At 43.2% G+C, this 16,569-nt stretch overlaps 1 protein-coding gene across 1 annotated transcript in view; it reads right to left on the reverse strand.

Moving 5' to 3' along the window:
- Window positions 1–16,569, reverse strand: part of LOC311108859 (sodium channel protein type 3 subunit alpha-like) — a gene marked incomplete at both ends in the record, with an annotated part of 161,677 nt that overhangs the window by 94,817 nt on the left and 50,291 nt on the right. Inside the window, one exon of the mRNA XM_084151630.1 lies at window positions 115–235. Within this exon, the coding sequence (XP_084007756.1) occupies window positions 115–235 (121 nt within the window). The remainder of the gene's footprint in view (window positions 1–114; window positions 236–16,569) is intronic.

A 16,569-nucleotide genomic window follows, 5' to 3' on the forward strand; every position in this document is an offset into this window, starting at 1 on the left:
CTCAAGCCTCATAGAGGGGTAAACAGCAGATAAGAGGAGCTCCTGGGCTCACACAATTTGTCCCTCAATGAGGCAGTGAAGCGAATGGTAGAGGACAGAGGCCCTTGCCCTTACCCTCCAAGGCGTCGGTGAGATAGCTGGCGGCGCTCAGAGCTCGGTCCCTGCATGTGTGCTCTTCTCTGGACACCTGGCGAGGGAGCAGCATGTTGCTCAGCTCTGTGCTGGAGTTGGCCCTCTGGAGGAGAAAGAACGGTAGGTTATTCGTCAGGAGAGGCGGCAATATTGGTGAGGAGAGGCGGCCATATTGGACATTAGAAGCAGCCATATTGGTGAGGAGAGGCGGCCATATTGGTGAGGCGAGGCAGCCATATTGGTGAGGAAAGGTGGCCATATTGGTGAGGGGAGGCAGCCATATTGGACATTAAAAGCAGCTATATCGGTCAGGAGAGGCAGCCATATTGGTGAGGAAAGGCATCCATATTGGACATTAGAAGCAGCCATAATGGTGAGGAGAGGTACAGTATTTCACATTGATTCCACAGACAGGTCTTTCAATTTATGTCGGGTCAATGGCAGAGGCATGATTCAGGATAGAGGCAGGGTGGTGACATTTATCTAAGACAATCACACACACACGGGCACACACACACACACACACAGAGAGATACAGACACATGCGCACACACACACACGCACGCATACACACACACACAAATACATACACACAGAGATACAGACACAGACACAGACACACACACAAAGACACACACACAAACACACACACAAACACACATATCATCCCTAGTGCCATGTGATATCCCTATACCTAGTATTAGTAGTGTTTTCTACCCTTCAGAGTGATACAGTGGGGGAAAAAAGTATTTAGTCAGCCACCAATTGTGCAAGTTCTCCCACTTAAAAAGATGAGAGAGGCCTGTAATTTTCATCATAGGTACACGTCAACTATGACAGACAAAATGAGAATTATTTTTCCTGAAAATCACATTGTAGGATTTTTAATGAATTTATTTGCAAATTATGGTGGAAAATAAGTATTTGGTCAATAACAAAAGTTTCTCAATACTTTGTTATATACCCTTTGTTGGCAATGACACAGGTCAAACGTTTTCTGTAAGTCTTCACAAGGTTTTCACACACTGTTGCTGGTATTTTGGCACATTCCTCCATGCAGATCTCCTCTAGAGCAGTGATGTTTTGGGGCTGTCACTGGGCAACACGGACTTTCAACTCCCTCCAAAGATTTTCTATGGGGTTGAGATCTGGAGACTGGCTAGGCCACTCCAGGACCTTGAAATGCTTCTTACGAAGCCACTCCTTCGTTGCCCGGGCGGTGTGTTTGGGATCATTGTTATGCTGAAAGACCCAGCCACGTTTCATCTTCAATGCCCTTGCTGATGGAAGGAGGTTTTCACTCAAAATCTCACGATACATGGCCCCATTCATTCTTTCCTTTACACGGATCAGTCGTCCTGGTCCCTTTGCAGAAAAACAGCCCCAAAGCATGATGTTTCCACCCCCATGCTTCACAGTAGGTATGGTGTTCTTTGGATGCAACTCAGCATTCTTTGTCCTCCAAACACGACGAGTTGAGTTTTTACCAAAAAGTTATATTTTGGTTTTATCTGACCATATGACATTCTCCCAATCCTCTTCTGGATCATCCAAATGCACTCTAGCAAACTTCAGACGGGCCTGGACATGTACTGGCTTAAGCAGGGGGACACGTCTGGCACTGCAGGATTTGAGTCCCTGGCGGCGTAGTGCGTTACTGATGGTAGGCTTTGTTACTTTGGTCCCAGCTCTCTGCAGGTCATTCACTAGGTCCCCCCGTGTGGTTCTGGGATTTTTGCTCACCGTTCTTGTGATCATTTTGACCCCACGGGGTGAGATTTTGCGGGGAGCCCCAGATCGAGGGAGATTATCAGTGGTCTTGTATGTCTTCCATTTCCTAATATTTGCTCCCACAGTTGATTTCTTCAAACCAAGCTGCTTACCTATTGCAGATTCAGTCTTCCCAGCCTGGTGCAGGTCTACAATTTTGTTCCTGGTGTCCTTTGACAGCTCTTTGGTCTTGGCCATAGTGGAGTTTGGAGTGTGACTGTTTGAGGTTGTGGACAGGTGTCTTTTATACTGATAACAAGTTCAAACAGGTGCCATTAATACAGGTAACGAGTGGAGGACAGAGGAGCCTCTTAAAGAAGAAGTTACAGGTCTGTGTGAGCCAGAAATCTTGCTTGTTTGTAGGTGACCAAATACTTATTTTCCACCATAATTTGCAAATAAATTCATAAAAAATCCTACAATGTGATTTTCTGGGGAAAAAAATCTCAATTTGTCTGTCATAGTTGACGTGTACCTATGATGAAAATTACAGGCCTTGAGTGGGAGAACTACAGGCCTTCTCAAGTGGGAGAACTTGCACAATTGGTGGCTGACTAAATACTTTTTTCCCCCACTGTATATTATTAGATCGGGATTTCAAGTATGGATGTCAAACATTGTAAATAAGATTCAAACTGAGTTCTTTTTTTTGCTGAGGGAGGACTAAGGGAGGCTCTATTTGCATTTTCCTCCAAACATCTTACATCTTTCTTATTCTGCAGAATGACAGCAGTCCATCTCTTACTGCAAATATAACAAGATACACATTTCCTCACAGCTGTGTGTGTGAATGACAGGGGTTATAGGGAGTCCAATCAAAGCCTTCCCGACACAAATCAGCCTCCCTCTATGATTACATAACGTCTCATTGCTGTCCCAGGTAGTCAAGCTGGCAGGCATGCATGACGCACATCCCCAGTCTCAGGGCTCACATAAAACCACCCACTCACTGTTAGGTAAGTAGGGAAACCACCAGAGGACCATACACCATCTATCCCTGTTGAAAGGAGAGCAGCCTGCCTCACAACTACTACCACAACTGCCACAAATGCTCGTTTAGCATCTGTCGCTTCTGTGCGTTGCCATAGTTGCATTTCCGAGACAACTGGGCGTCTGTGTCGCACACAGGCATGCATCCGCACGCGCAATACAGTAAATCATATGTATATACTGTATTCTAGTCAAGGTTCATGCTAAATAACTACTGCTGTATATACCTTTCTATTCATATACTGTTCATAATGTCTATACACACCATTATATACAGTGGGGAAAAAAAGTATTTAGTCAGCCATCAATTGTGCAAGTTCTCCCACTTAAAAAGATGAGAGAGGCCTGTAATTTTCATCATAGGTACACGTCAACTATGACAGACAAAATGAGAATTTTTTTTCCAGAAAATCACATTGTAGGATTTTTAATGAATTTATTGGCATATGATGGTGGAAAATAAGTATTTGGTCAATAACAAAAGTTTCTCAATACTTTGTTATATACCCTTTGTTGGCAATGACACAGGTCAAACATTTTCTGTAAGTCTTCACAAGGTTTTCACACACTGTTGCTGGTATTTTGGCCCATTCCTCCATGCAGATCTCCTCTAGAGCAGTGATGTTTTGGGGCTGTCGCTGGGCAACACAGACTTTCAACTCCCTCTAAAGATTTTCTATGGGGTTGAGATCTGGAGACTGGCTAGGCCACTCCAGGACCTTGAAATGCTTCTTACGAAACCACTCCTTCGTTGCCCGGGCGGTGTGTTTGGGATCATTGTCATGCTGAAAGACCCAGCCACGTTTCATCTTCAATGCCCTTGCTGATGGAAGGAGGGTTTCACTCAAAATCTCACGATACATGGCCCCATTCATTCTTTCCTTTACACGGATCAGTCGTCCTGGTCCCTTTGCAGAAAAACAGCCCCAAAGCATGATGTTTCCAACCCCATGCTTCACAGTAGGTACGGTGTTCTTTGGATGCAACTCAGCATTCTTTGTCCTCCAAACATGACGAGTTGAGTTTTTACCAGAAAGTTATATTTTGGTTTCATCTGACCATATGACATTCTCCCAATCCTCTTCTGGATCATCCAAATGCACTTCAGACGGGCCTGGACATGTACTGGCTTAAGCAGGGGGACACGTCTCGCACTGCAGGATTTGAGTCCCTGGCGGCGTAGTGTGTTACTGATGGTTGGCTTTGTTACTTTGGTCCCAGCTCTCAGCAGGTCATTCACTAGGTCCCCCCGTGTGGTTCTGGGATTTTTGCTCACCGTTCTTGTGATCATTTTGACCCCACGGGGTGAGATCTTGCGTGGAGCCCCAGATCGAGGGAGATTATCAGTGGTCTTGTATGTCTTCCATTTCCTAATAATTGCTCCCACAGTTGATTTCTTCAAACCAAGCTGCTTACCTATTGCAGATTCAGTCTTCCCAGCCTGGTGCAGGTCTACAATTTTGTTTTTGGTGTCCTTTGACAGCTCTTTGGTCTTGGCCATTGTGAAGTTTGGAGTGTGACTGTTTGAGGTTGTGGACAGGTGTCTTTTATACTGATAACAAGTTCAAACAGGTGCCATTAATACAGGTAACGAGTGGAGGACAGAGGAGCCTCTTAAATAAGAAGTTACAGGTCTGTGAGAGCCAGAAATCTTGCTTGTTTGTAGGTGACCAAATACTTATTTTCCACCATAATTTGCAAATAAATTCATTAAAAATCCTACAATGGGATTTTCTGGATTTTTTTTTCTCAATTTGTCTGTCATAGTTGACGTGTACCTATGATGAAAATTACAGGCCTCTCTCATCTTTTTAAGGGGGAGAACTTGCACAATTGGTGGCTGACTAAATACTTTTTTGCCCCACTGTAGATATATATATTGATATTCCGGACTCTGACATTGCTCGTTCTGATATTTCTTTACTTTGGGGATTTGGGTGTATTGTTAGATATGCTGCACTGTTGGAGCTAGAAACATAAGCATTTTGCTGCAACGTTCTTCAAAATACTGTATGTGTACGCGACCAATACAATTTTATTTTATTTGACACACACACACACACACACACTCACACTCACACTCACACTCACACACACACACACACACACACACACACACACACACACACACACACACACACACACACACACACACACACACACACACACACACACACACACACACACCGATCTGTATTAGCAGACTTAAGGGCTTCCTGTTGAAAAAGCAACACAGAGGTTTTAGTTCCTGGTCAGTCCTTGGTGTGTTATAGTGCAGTATTACTGTACTGTCCTCCAGAGGACAATATCTCTGGTTATTAGTTCCTCCAGGATTTTGGTGTGATTTTTTGTGGTATTTGCAATAAAAAAATGCTTGATTTTGCTCTGGTAAATCTGACATTTTGCATGGCAATATAAAATGATTTTGTCAAATTTGTCACAAAAATGTGCTGACGAGGGAAAGAGTTTGTTGACATGTGGCTTGATTGAACCATATTATGTGGTAAAGGTGCGGTGATTGGTTGAAATTGCGAGCCCTCTTTTTCTAGTGCGGTGATCGGTCAGTTTTATGCAATAATATTGTGATGATTTTACTGTTCTATGTGGTAATAGTGAGTTGATTCGTCAAATTTGCAAGCGCAAGCACGATGCGGGTTATTGTTGATTTAGCAAATAAAATCGACAATCAATCTCAAATGAACTGTGCTTGTTCTTTTGTTTGGGGTAAATAGAAATGAGTGGTAGTTACAGTTTTTTCCAACTGCTTACACACAAAATCTTTTCATGTCACACGATTTTTGAAACCTCTCACTCAAAGTGCAAAACTACACACAAAATCTCCAAAACCATAAGCTATTTCTCAGCCTTTGACTCAGTTGTCAATTGCATAAAACACTTTTTTCAAAACACTACACACAATTCTCTACCTAAAACACAAAAATCTAACAGGAAGTGACTTGCTTTCCTTTTCCAAACACAACCAATCAAAATGCTACACTTATTCACCAGGTCAAACACACTCTCCTCACATGTTCAAACACTAATTGCTTAACTGATCACTAACCAATCACTGCTTTACTGTAGTATAGGACTGTTTTGAACAATGGATGCCAACAATGGACAGAGAGCAAGAGGAGTAGGAGGGAGAGGCAGGGGACAACAACGAGGACAAATTCAAAGACGAATAGTTGGAAGAGGAGGAGTAGGAGGTAGAGGAAGAGGAAGAGGAAGAGGAAGAAGAGGACGAGGGCAAAGAAGAGAAGGAAGGAGAGCCATCTCTGATGAGATTAGGGCAACACTTGTTGATCATGTGATCAACCACGGTTTGACCATGAGAGAGGCTGGACTGAGAGTCCAGCCCAACTTGAGTCGATTTACAGTGGCGTCCATAATTCGAACCTTCAGAAATGAGAACAGGTATGCAACTATCTAATTACTATTTTAGCATTACAGTAATGTACTGTAAAATACGTATGACTGCATAGTATTGCATAAACATTTGTAACTCTAAGCCATCCATTTACTGCACTGCATTGAATGAATGAGGTTGGTTATCATGCTGTACTACATTTTTGTGTACATTGTTTACAGTTCCTATGCTGAACACATACTGTGTTTGAATTCTGTACAGAGTGGAAAGGCAAAGACATCATGGAGGACGAGGACGCTTGTTTACAGATGTACAAGAGACTGCAATTATAAATATGGTTTTGGTCAACAATGCAATTAGGATTTGAGAGATAAGAGAGCATATCTTGAATAATGACACCATATTTAACAACATCAATGCTGTAAGCTTGTCGATAATACAACGCATCCTCCAATGGCACCAAGTGACGATGAAACAACTTTACAAGGTGCCATTTGAGAGAAACTCTGACAGAGTCAAGAATCTGCGACATGACTTTGTAGAGGTATGTCTGCAACACTACTTCCAGTACTTCAGACATACCATATTTACTCATCTGTATATCCTTTTGTCTGTTACAGAGAGTATTGGAGATGGATGCCCATGTACATTTATTTATGTGGATGAGGTTGGCTTCAACCTCACCAAAACCAGGCGCCGCGGAATAAATGTAATAGGACAGAGGGCAATTACCAATGTCCCTGGACAGCGTGGGGGTAATATAACTATGTGTGCTGCCATCACTCAAAACGGGGTCCTCCATCACAATGCCACACTGGGTCCGTACAACACCGGCCATATCCTCATTTTTCTGGATGCAATTTACACAATGCTTGTCCCTGATCCAGATCAGGAGCCTGCTAGATTTGTGGTTACATGGGACAATGTTAGTTTTCACCGGGCTGTTCTGGTCCAAAACTGGTTTGCCACCCATCCACAATTTGTAGTTTTGTACCTACCCCCATATTCACCTTTTCTAAATCCCATAGAGAAATTCTTCTCAGCCTGGCGCTGGAAAGTGTATGATTGCCAACCCTATGCCCGCATGCCGCTTCTCCAGGCAATGGAGGACGCATGTGGGGACATAGAGGTTGCCTCTGTCCAAGGTTGGATACGACATGCTAGGAGATACTTCCCTCGATGTTTGGCAAGAGAAAACGTATCTTGTGATGTGGACGAAGTATTGTGGCCAGACCCAGCCCGGAGAAGAGATGAAGCGTAGCTTAGCACTGGTGACTGCCCCCCCTCCTACCATTTCCTGGACTGCACCCCCGGGACCCCCCACACACAATTGTGTTCTTTACTGTATTCTAAAGAATATACTTTTGGTTTACATATGTTTATGGTTTTGTTGTATGCTACTGTATACAACAGTAATGTTTGGCCTAATAAATATTTTCTGTTTCTACATTGCATTGGTGTTTACAGTGTACTTGTTACCCCTCTCAGCAGATTACTTTCACTGTAGAACATTGTATTGAAATGTATATATAAGCCTATGAAAGACCAAAGAGCTTTAGATTTAGAACAACAGTGTTTACATGGTATATCCAAAAATGTACTATTATGAAAGAAGTGTTTGCCATTTCAAGCAAATGCTTCATTCTGACATGTGTTTATGGCATTTTGAATGCAGTGTTACATTTTGAAGGAGATGTGAGGCATTTTGCATTTTGTGTGTGCAGTTTTGGGAATTGTGTGTAGAGTTTTGAAAAAAGGAGACATCGTTTTGAAAACGTGTGTAAGCAGTTGGAAAAAACTGTAAATTCCTTTGGAATATAATCTTTTGATTTGATTAGTTTCTTTCTTTTCATCATATGTTTACATGATACATGGTCAGGCAATAGACAGGCAGATAGGTAGGTTACCTAACAGGGGGACCCAGGCTGGGAACAAGTACAGCCAGCCACAGCCAGGGGATTTGGCCAATAAATCTCATTGACCCAGGGGACCCTGTTTTATCTGGCTCTGCAGAGTGTGTTTGGTGTGTGTCTGTGCGTGTGCATGTGCGTGTGTGTGTGCATGCGTGTGTGTGTGTGTTTGAGAATGAAAAAGATATATAAAAAAGGATCAGAAATGGAGATAGGGTCAGTGGAGTGCACCGACACCTATGCTTTTCTGAGAGCAGTCTGTTCTGAGAGCAGTCTGTGATGAGAGCAGCCTGTTCTGAGAGCAGTCTGTGATGAGAGCAGCCTGTTCTGAGAGCAGCCTGTTCTGAGAGCAGTCTGTTCTGAGAGCAGTCTGTGATGAGAGCAGTCTGTGATGAGAGCAGCCTGTTCTGAGAGCAGCCTGTTCTGAGAGCAGTCTGTTCCCTGGGAGAGAGGAGCATCATGATCTTTATTTGTGCCCACACACACACACTCACACTCTCTGAAGAGAAATATAAAACAAGAGGGTCTCCTGGGTCAATGAGATTTACTGGACAAATCCCCTGGCTGTGGCCTTGCTGTACCCAGCCTGAGTCCCCCTGTTAGGTAACCTACCTACAGTTGAAGTCGGAAGTTTACATACACCTTAGCCCAGGGGTGTCAAACGTCCGGCCCGCGGGCCGGATCAGGCCCGCAAACGGGTTTAATCCGGCCCGCAAGATGATTTTGTAAAGTATAAAAATGAGCTGCAATTTTTCAATAAAATAAACTGCTGTTCCAATTGTGTCCACTCGATGGCGCAATAGCAATTGTGTTAAGCAAGCAAACTGTTTATACCGGGGCAGAGCAAATAGGTCAAGCAAGTGCAGCCAGTCCGGATGAGCTACTTTGTTTTGCCCGCGATATTTATTAAGGCTTCTACTTTTAACATTATGTGCTTTGGCACCCTCATTGCCCCAATATGTCTCTGTCAAAAAAGAGAAAAGTGGACGCAGAGTGCAGAGTGTTCCAAGAAAAATTGTCATCCTTCTATTTATTCACGGAATTGAATGGGAAAGCTGTATGTTTGGTGTGTTCACAGCATGTTGCAGTGCTGAAAGAATATAACCTTCGTCGCCACTATGTGAGTCTTCATAACGACAAATATGACAACTTTCAAGGACAGCGGAGAAGAGAGAAGGTGAATGAACTGTTGGTGGGTCTGAAGAAACAGCAGTCTGTGTTTACTCACAGCCGAGACATCAGTGACGCTGCAGCGAAAGCTAGCTACCTCATTGCTAATGAAATCGCAGTGGCTTCAAAACCATTTAGTGAGGGTGAATTTGTAAAAACATGCATGATGAAGGCAGCAGAGATTGTGTGCCCTGAAAAGCACCATGCTTTTGCAAATATCAGCCTGACAAGAAACACAGTTGCAGACAGGATTTCCGATCTTTCAGTGGATTTGGACAGCCAGTTGAAGCAAAAAGTAAAGTCATTTATTGCGTTTTCGGTTGCAATTGATGAAAGCACGGACATTACAGATGTTGCACAACTGGCCATTTTCATCCGCGGAGTTGATGACACATTGACCGTCACCGAGGAGTTTGTGGAGTTGGTGCCGATGACAGATACAACGACAGCAGCTGATATTTTCACTGCACTTGTCGGCGTGCTGGACAGGGTCGGAGTGGACTGGTCCCGCGCTGTCAGCCTGGCTACAGATGGTGCACCCTCAATGATCGGGAAAAAAGCAGGCGTTGTGACAAAGTTCAGAGAGAAAGTGCAATCTGCAAATGGAGGACGTGATTTTTGGACTTTTCACTGTATTTTGCACCAGGAGGCTTTGTGTTGCAAGTCATTAAAGATGGATAACGTCATGAAGGTGGTCATCCAAACTGTTAATTTCATCCGATCCAGAAGCCTGAATCACCGTCAGTTTGACAGCCTTCTCAGAGAGAAAGACCACATCTATGGCCTGCCATACCACACTGAGGTAAGATGGTTAAGCCGAGGTGCTGAGGCGTTTCTTTGATTTACGAGAAGAAATTGAACAGTTCATGGAAGAAAAGGGCAAACCAGTGTTAGAATTTCATTCCACAGAATGGATGCAGGACCTTGCATTTATGGTGGATGTTACAGAGCACCTGAATAACTTGAACAAACAGCTGCAAGGGTGCAACAAAGTTGCCACGCAGTATTATGACAGCATACGTTCTTTCAAGTTGAAGCTGTCATTGTGGGAGACGCAACTCGCCGGTGGTGATGCAGCTCACTTCCCCTGTCTGAAAAATGTGTGCGCGACCCAACATGTGGCAGACATGAAGCGGTTCAAATATAAAATAACGGGACTGTTAAGGGAGTTTGAGCAACGCTTTCAGATTTTTGGTGAACTGGAGAAAAACTTCAAAGTGTTTTGTTCGCCATTCACCGTGAATCCCTCTGATCTGCCCGTCAGCATCCAACTTGAAATAATATACTTGCAGTGTGACTCGGATTTGAAGGGCAAATTTGCCGCAGCTGGCTTGGACACATTTTATCAGAATCTCTTGCCAGGTTACCCCAACTTGACAGCCCTTGCTGCAAAACTGTTGTGCATGTTTGGAACCACATATCTTTGTGAGCAAGTTCTCTGTAATGAGCATAAATAAAACAAAGCTGCGCTCAAGGCTCACGCACAAGCACTTGAATCACATCCTGAAGTTGGCTGCCACTCAGGATGTGACGCCTGATATTGATGTGCTGGTGAAAGCTAAAAGATGCCAGGTATCAGGAGTCAAATAAACTATGCAACCCCACTTAAAGTGCTGCATGAGACACCCTGATATAGTTCTGTGATCTGTGATATACTTCTGTGAATCACTGAGGCATTGTGTGTTTGTGTGTTGTTTGTCCTCAGAATTTCAAATAACTTGAGGTGTTTTATGATTAATAGTGATGTTGTGCTTTTGGACACACTGTCCTCAGGCTCCAGCTTTATGTTTATATGTTTTTATGTTGATGTGCTATTGTTTTTAATTTATTTTATTTTATTTGTATATTTAACCTATTCTTGACTCTGTGGTTCTTGCACTTGTTTGGGGAACAGGATTTCATTATTTGTATCTACATTTCTGCCTGAGAAATGACACCCTGATATAGTTCTGTGATCTGTGAAACAGTTCTGTGAATCACTGAGGCATTGTGTGTTTGTGTGTTCTTTTTCTTTAGAATTTTCAAATAAACTTGAGGTGTTTTATGATTAATAGTGATGTTGTGCTTGTACTATTTTGGACACACTGTCCTCAGGCTCCAGCTTTATGTTTTATGTTGATAGTATTAAAACAAAGAAAACAATCTGAAGTTGTTGTTTTTAAGTTATATATACCATGATTTTACCGGTCCGGCCCACTTGGGAATAGATTTTCCTCCATGTGGCCCCTGAGCTAAAATGAGTTTGACACCCCTGCCTTAGCCAAATACATTTAAACTCAGTTTTTCACAATTCCTGACATTTAATCCTAGTACAACGTCCCTGTTTTAGGTCAGTTAGGATCACCACTTTATTTTAAGAATGTGAAATGTCAGCATAATAGTAGAGAGAATTATTTATTTCAGCTTTTATTTCTTTCATCACATTCCCAGTGGGTCAGAAGTTTACATACACTCAATTAGTATTTGGTAGCATTGCCTTTAAATTGTTTAACTTGGGTCAAATGTTTCGGGTAGCCTTCCACAAGCTTCCCACAATAAGTTGGGTGAATTTTGGCCCATTCCTCCTGACAGAGCTGGTGTAACTGAGTCAGTTTTGTAGGCCTCCTTGCTCGCACACGCTTTTTCAGTTCTGCCCACACATTTTCTATAGAGTTGAGGTCAGGGCTTTGTGATGGCCACTCCAATACCTTGACTTTGTTGACCTTAAGCCATTTTGCCACAACTTTGGAAGTATGCTTGGGGTCATTGTCCATTTGGAAGACCCATTTGCGACCAAGCTTTAACTTCCTGACTTATGTCTTGAGATGTTGCTTCAATATATCCATATAATTTTCCTTCCTCATGATGCCATCTATTTTGTGAAGTGCACCAGTCCCTCCTGCAGCAAAGCACCCCCACAGCATGATGCTGCCACCCCCGTGCTTCACGGTTGGGATGGTGTTCTTCGGCTTGCAAGCGTCCCCCTTTTTCCTCCAAACATAATGATGGTCATTATGGCCAAACAGTTCTATTTTTGTTTAATCAGACCAGAAGTAATTTCTCCAAAAAGTATGATCTTTGTCCCCATGTGCAGTTGCAAACCGTAGTCTGGCTTTTTTATGGCGGTTTTTGAGCAGTGGCTTCTTGCTGAGCGGCCTTTCAGGTTATGTCGATATAAGACTCATTTTACTGTGGCTATAGATACTTTTGTACCTGTTTCCTCCAGTATTTCCACAAGGTCCTTTGCTGTTGTTCTGGGATTGATTTGCACTTTTCGCACCAAAGTACGTTCATCTCTAGGAGACAGAACACGTCTCCTTCCTGAGCGGTATGACGGCTGCGTGGTCCCATGGTGTTTATACTTGCGTACTATTGTTTGTATTGATGAACGTGGTACCTTCAGGCTTTTGGAAATTGCTCCCAAGGATGAACCAGACTTGTGGAGGTCTACAATTTTTTTTCTGAGGTCTTGGCTGATTTCTTTTGATTTTCACATGATGTCAAGCAAAGAGGCACTGAGTTTGAAGGTAGGCCTTGAAATACATCCACAGGTACACCTCCAATTGACTCAAATGATGTCAATTAGCCTATCAGAAGCTTCTAAAGCCATGACATAATTTTCTTCACTTAACCAGCATGACTACCACAGCATTCTGCAGCGATACGCCATTCCATCTGGTTTGGGAGTAGTGGGACTATCATTTGTTTTTCCACAGGACAATGACCCAACACACCTCCAGGCTGTGTAAGGGCTATTTTACCAAGAAGGAGACTGATGGTGTGCTGCATCAGATGAGCTGGCCTCCACAATCACCCGACCTCAATCCAATTGAGATGGTATAGGATGAGTTGGACCTCAGAGTGAAGGAAAAGCAGCCAACAAGTGCTCAGCATATGTGGGAACTCCTTCAAGACTGTTGGAAAAGCATTCCAGGTGAAGCTGGTTGAGAGAATGCCAAAGCGTGGCTACTTTGAAGAATGATTTTTGTAACACTTTTTTACTACATGATTACTACATGATTCCATATGTGTTATTTCATAGTTTTGATGTCTTCACTATTATTCTACAATGTAGAAAACAGTACAAATAAAGACAACCCCTTGAATGAATAGGTGTGTCCAAACGTTTGACTGGTACTGTATACTTCCATAAATTGTTTCAACTGGTACCGGGGGACCTTCAGACGAGTTTTGTGAGGCCTGTGGGCGTCCTTCCTGAGAGTCTCACCTTTACACAGAGGGGTCATATTAGTGTGTAGCCCAAACTGTTCGGACTCTACAGACAGTAGTTGGCAGATCGGCTGTACCAACGTCAGACGAGTCTGAAGATGCTTGTGGGGGACGTATAGTAAAATGTGAGAGTCTTATCTTTGTTCGTGAGAGTCTCATCTTTCCATAGAGTTGTCATAATAATTTTTTAGACCAAACCATTCGGATGCTACTGACGATTTTGGGGATGTCTCATGGTCTGACAAACACCGCTCTAGCTCTCTCACCTTTCACCACAAATGCGGAAGCTGTACATACATTTACGTCATTTAGCAGACGCTCTTATCCAGAGCGACTTTACAGTTAGTGAGTGCATACATTATTTATTATTTTCATACTGGCCCCCAGTGGGAATCAAACCCACAACCTTGGCGTTGCAAGCGCCATGCTCTACCAACTGAGCTACACGGGCGGGTGAGGTGGATTGAGGCGCATCCAATGCAAAAAACAGATATCTTTAGCTTAAACTTACGGACTGTTATGGGGATTTTTTTACTCTGTTAATTAAAATTCGACCTTAGGGGGTTAAGGTTTCAGTTGGTGTTGAAGAATTTCATTATTCACCCCCCTTGGCATTTTCAGTCTCAAATCTCTGGAAGACTGAAACAGGTTTCCCTCAAGAATTTCCCTGTGTTTAGCACCATCCATCATTCCTTCAATTCTGACCAGTTTCCCAGTCCCTGCCGATAAAAAACATTGGTGTTCTCGGGGTGAGGAGAGGTGTTGGGTTTGCGCCAGACAGCGTTTTCCTTAATGGCCAAAAAGCTCCATTTTAGTCTCATCTGACCAGAGTACCTTCTTCCATATGTTTGGGGAGTCTCCCACATGCCTTTTGGTGAACACCAAACGTGTTTGGTTATTTTTTTTCTTCAAGCAATGGCTTTTTTCTGGTCACTCTTCCGTAAAGCCCAGCTCTGTGGAGTGTACGGCTTAAAGTGGTCCTATGGACAGATACTCCAAATCTCCGCTGTGGAGCTTTGCAGCTCCTTCAGGGTTATCTTTGGTCTCTTTGTTGCCTCTCTAATTAATGCACTCGTTGCCTGGTCTGTGAGTTTTGGTGGGTGGCCCTTTCTTGGCATGTTTGTTGTGGTGCCATATTCTTTCCATTTTTTAATAATGGATTTAATGTTGCTCCGTGGGATGTTCAAAGTTTCAGATATTTCTTTAAAACCCAACCCTGATCTGTACTTCTCCACAACTTTGTCCCTGACCTGTTTGGAGAGCTCCTTGGTCTTCATGGTGCCGCTTGCTTGGTGGTGCCCCTTGCTTAGTGGTGTTGCAGACTCTGGGGCCTTTCAGAACAGGTGTATATATACTGAGATCATTTGACAGATCATGTGACACTTAGATTGCACACAGGTGGACTTTATTTAACTAATTATGTGACTTCTGAAGGTAATTGGTTGCACCAAATCTTATTTAGGGGCTTCATAGCAAAGGGGGTGAATACATATGCACGCACCAATTTTCCGTTATTTATTTTTTAGAATTTATTTTAACAAGTTATTTTTTTCATTTCACTTCACCAATTTGGACTATTTTGTGTATGTCCATTACATGAAATCCAAATAAAAATCAATTTAAATTACAGGTTGTAATGCAACAAAATAGGAAAAACGCCAAGGGGGATGAATACTTTTGCAAGGCACTGTAGTTTTCTAAATACATATTTCCTTCCTCCTTTCCTCAGGTATTGACTGATTTGATTTAGGTTTGATTGGTGAAGTAGAGTGGTAAAAGAGTAAGGAAGGATGCCTTTGAAAGTATCCAAATAGGGCCCTAGTTTTTATATTTTCCTTGGGGTCAGGCGGAGCAGCATAATGTCAGGGGATATAAGACATATGTACAGTAGCTATCCAGACAAAAGGACACCAAAAATAAGTATATGCTCTGTTTCACTCTACAATAAACCCTGTCAACAGACACACACACACACACATACACACACACACAAACACAGACACAGACACACACACACACACAAGGCAGCAATAGCATGGCAAGTGATTCATTGAGTATTAGAGAAAATGCAATTGCTTTAAGGCTCTTTCCTCTTCCGTTCCTACACATTTGCTAACACCTCCGCGGGATAGTGTGAATCATCTGTATTGAAACAGCAAATCAAACTGTGTGTTGTGTTAATGTTGAGGAGCCCAGTGGGGAAGAGGGAGCTGTTAGCTGTATGAATGTCACAGAGGTCTTGGCCAATGACTCCAGGCAGCCAGAGCCTACTAAGCCCTGAGTCTACTCTGCAGGATATGAGCCTGGCCATTCCTTTGATACAGGCTTATATCATAGTTATCCAGTTATCCACAGGGTGAATTCCCATGACGCACGCAGATACGCAACAACACACACAGACACACAAAGCCACTCAGTAACTCCGCTCAGTAACTCCGCTCAGTAACTCCGCTCAGTAACTCCGCTCAGTAACTCCACTCAGTAACTCCACTCAGTAACTCCACTCAGTTCAGTAACTCCACTCAGTTCAGTAACTCCGCTTAGTAACTCCACTCAGTTCAGTAACTCCACTCAGTTCAGTAACTCCACACAGTTCAGTAACTCCACTCAGTTCAGTAACTCCGCTCAGTAACTCCGCTCAGTAACTCCGCTCAGTAACTCCACTCAGTAACTCCACTCAGTTCAGTAACTCCACTCAGTTCAGTAACTCCACTCAGTTCAGTAACTCCACTCAGTTCAGTAACTCCGCTCAGTAACTCCACTCAGTAACTCCACTCAGTTCAGTAACTCCACTCAGTTCAGTAACTCCGCTCAGTAACTCCACTCAGTAACTCCACTCAGTTCAGTAACTCCACTCAGTTCAGTAACTCCGCTCAGTAACTCCACTCAGTAACTCCACTCAGTTCAGTAACTCCACTCAGTTCAGTAACTCCGCTCAGTGACTCTGCTCAGTAACTCCGCTCAGTAACTCCGCTCAGTAACTCCACTCAGTTCAGTAACTCCACTCAGTTCAGTAAC

The sequence above is a fragment of the Coregonus lavaretus genome, assembly GCF_964263955.1.
Source record: "Coregonus lavaretus genome assembly, chromosome: 34".
NCBI classification, from domain to species: Eukaryota; Metazoa; Chordata; class Actinopteri; order Salmoniformes; family Salmonidae; genus Coregonus; species Coregonus lavaretus.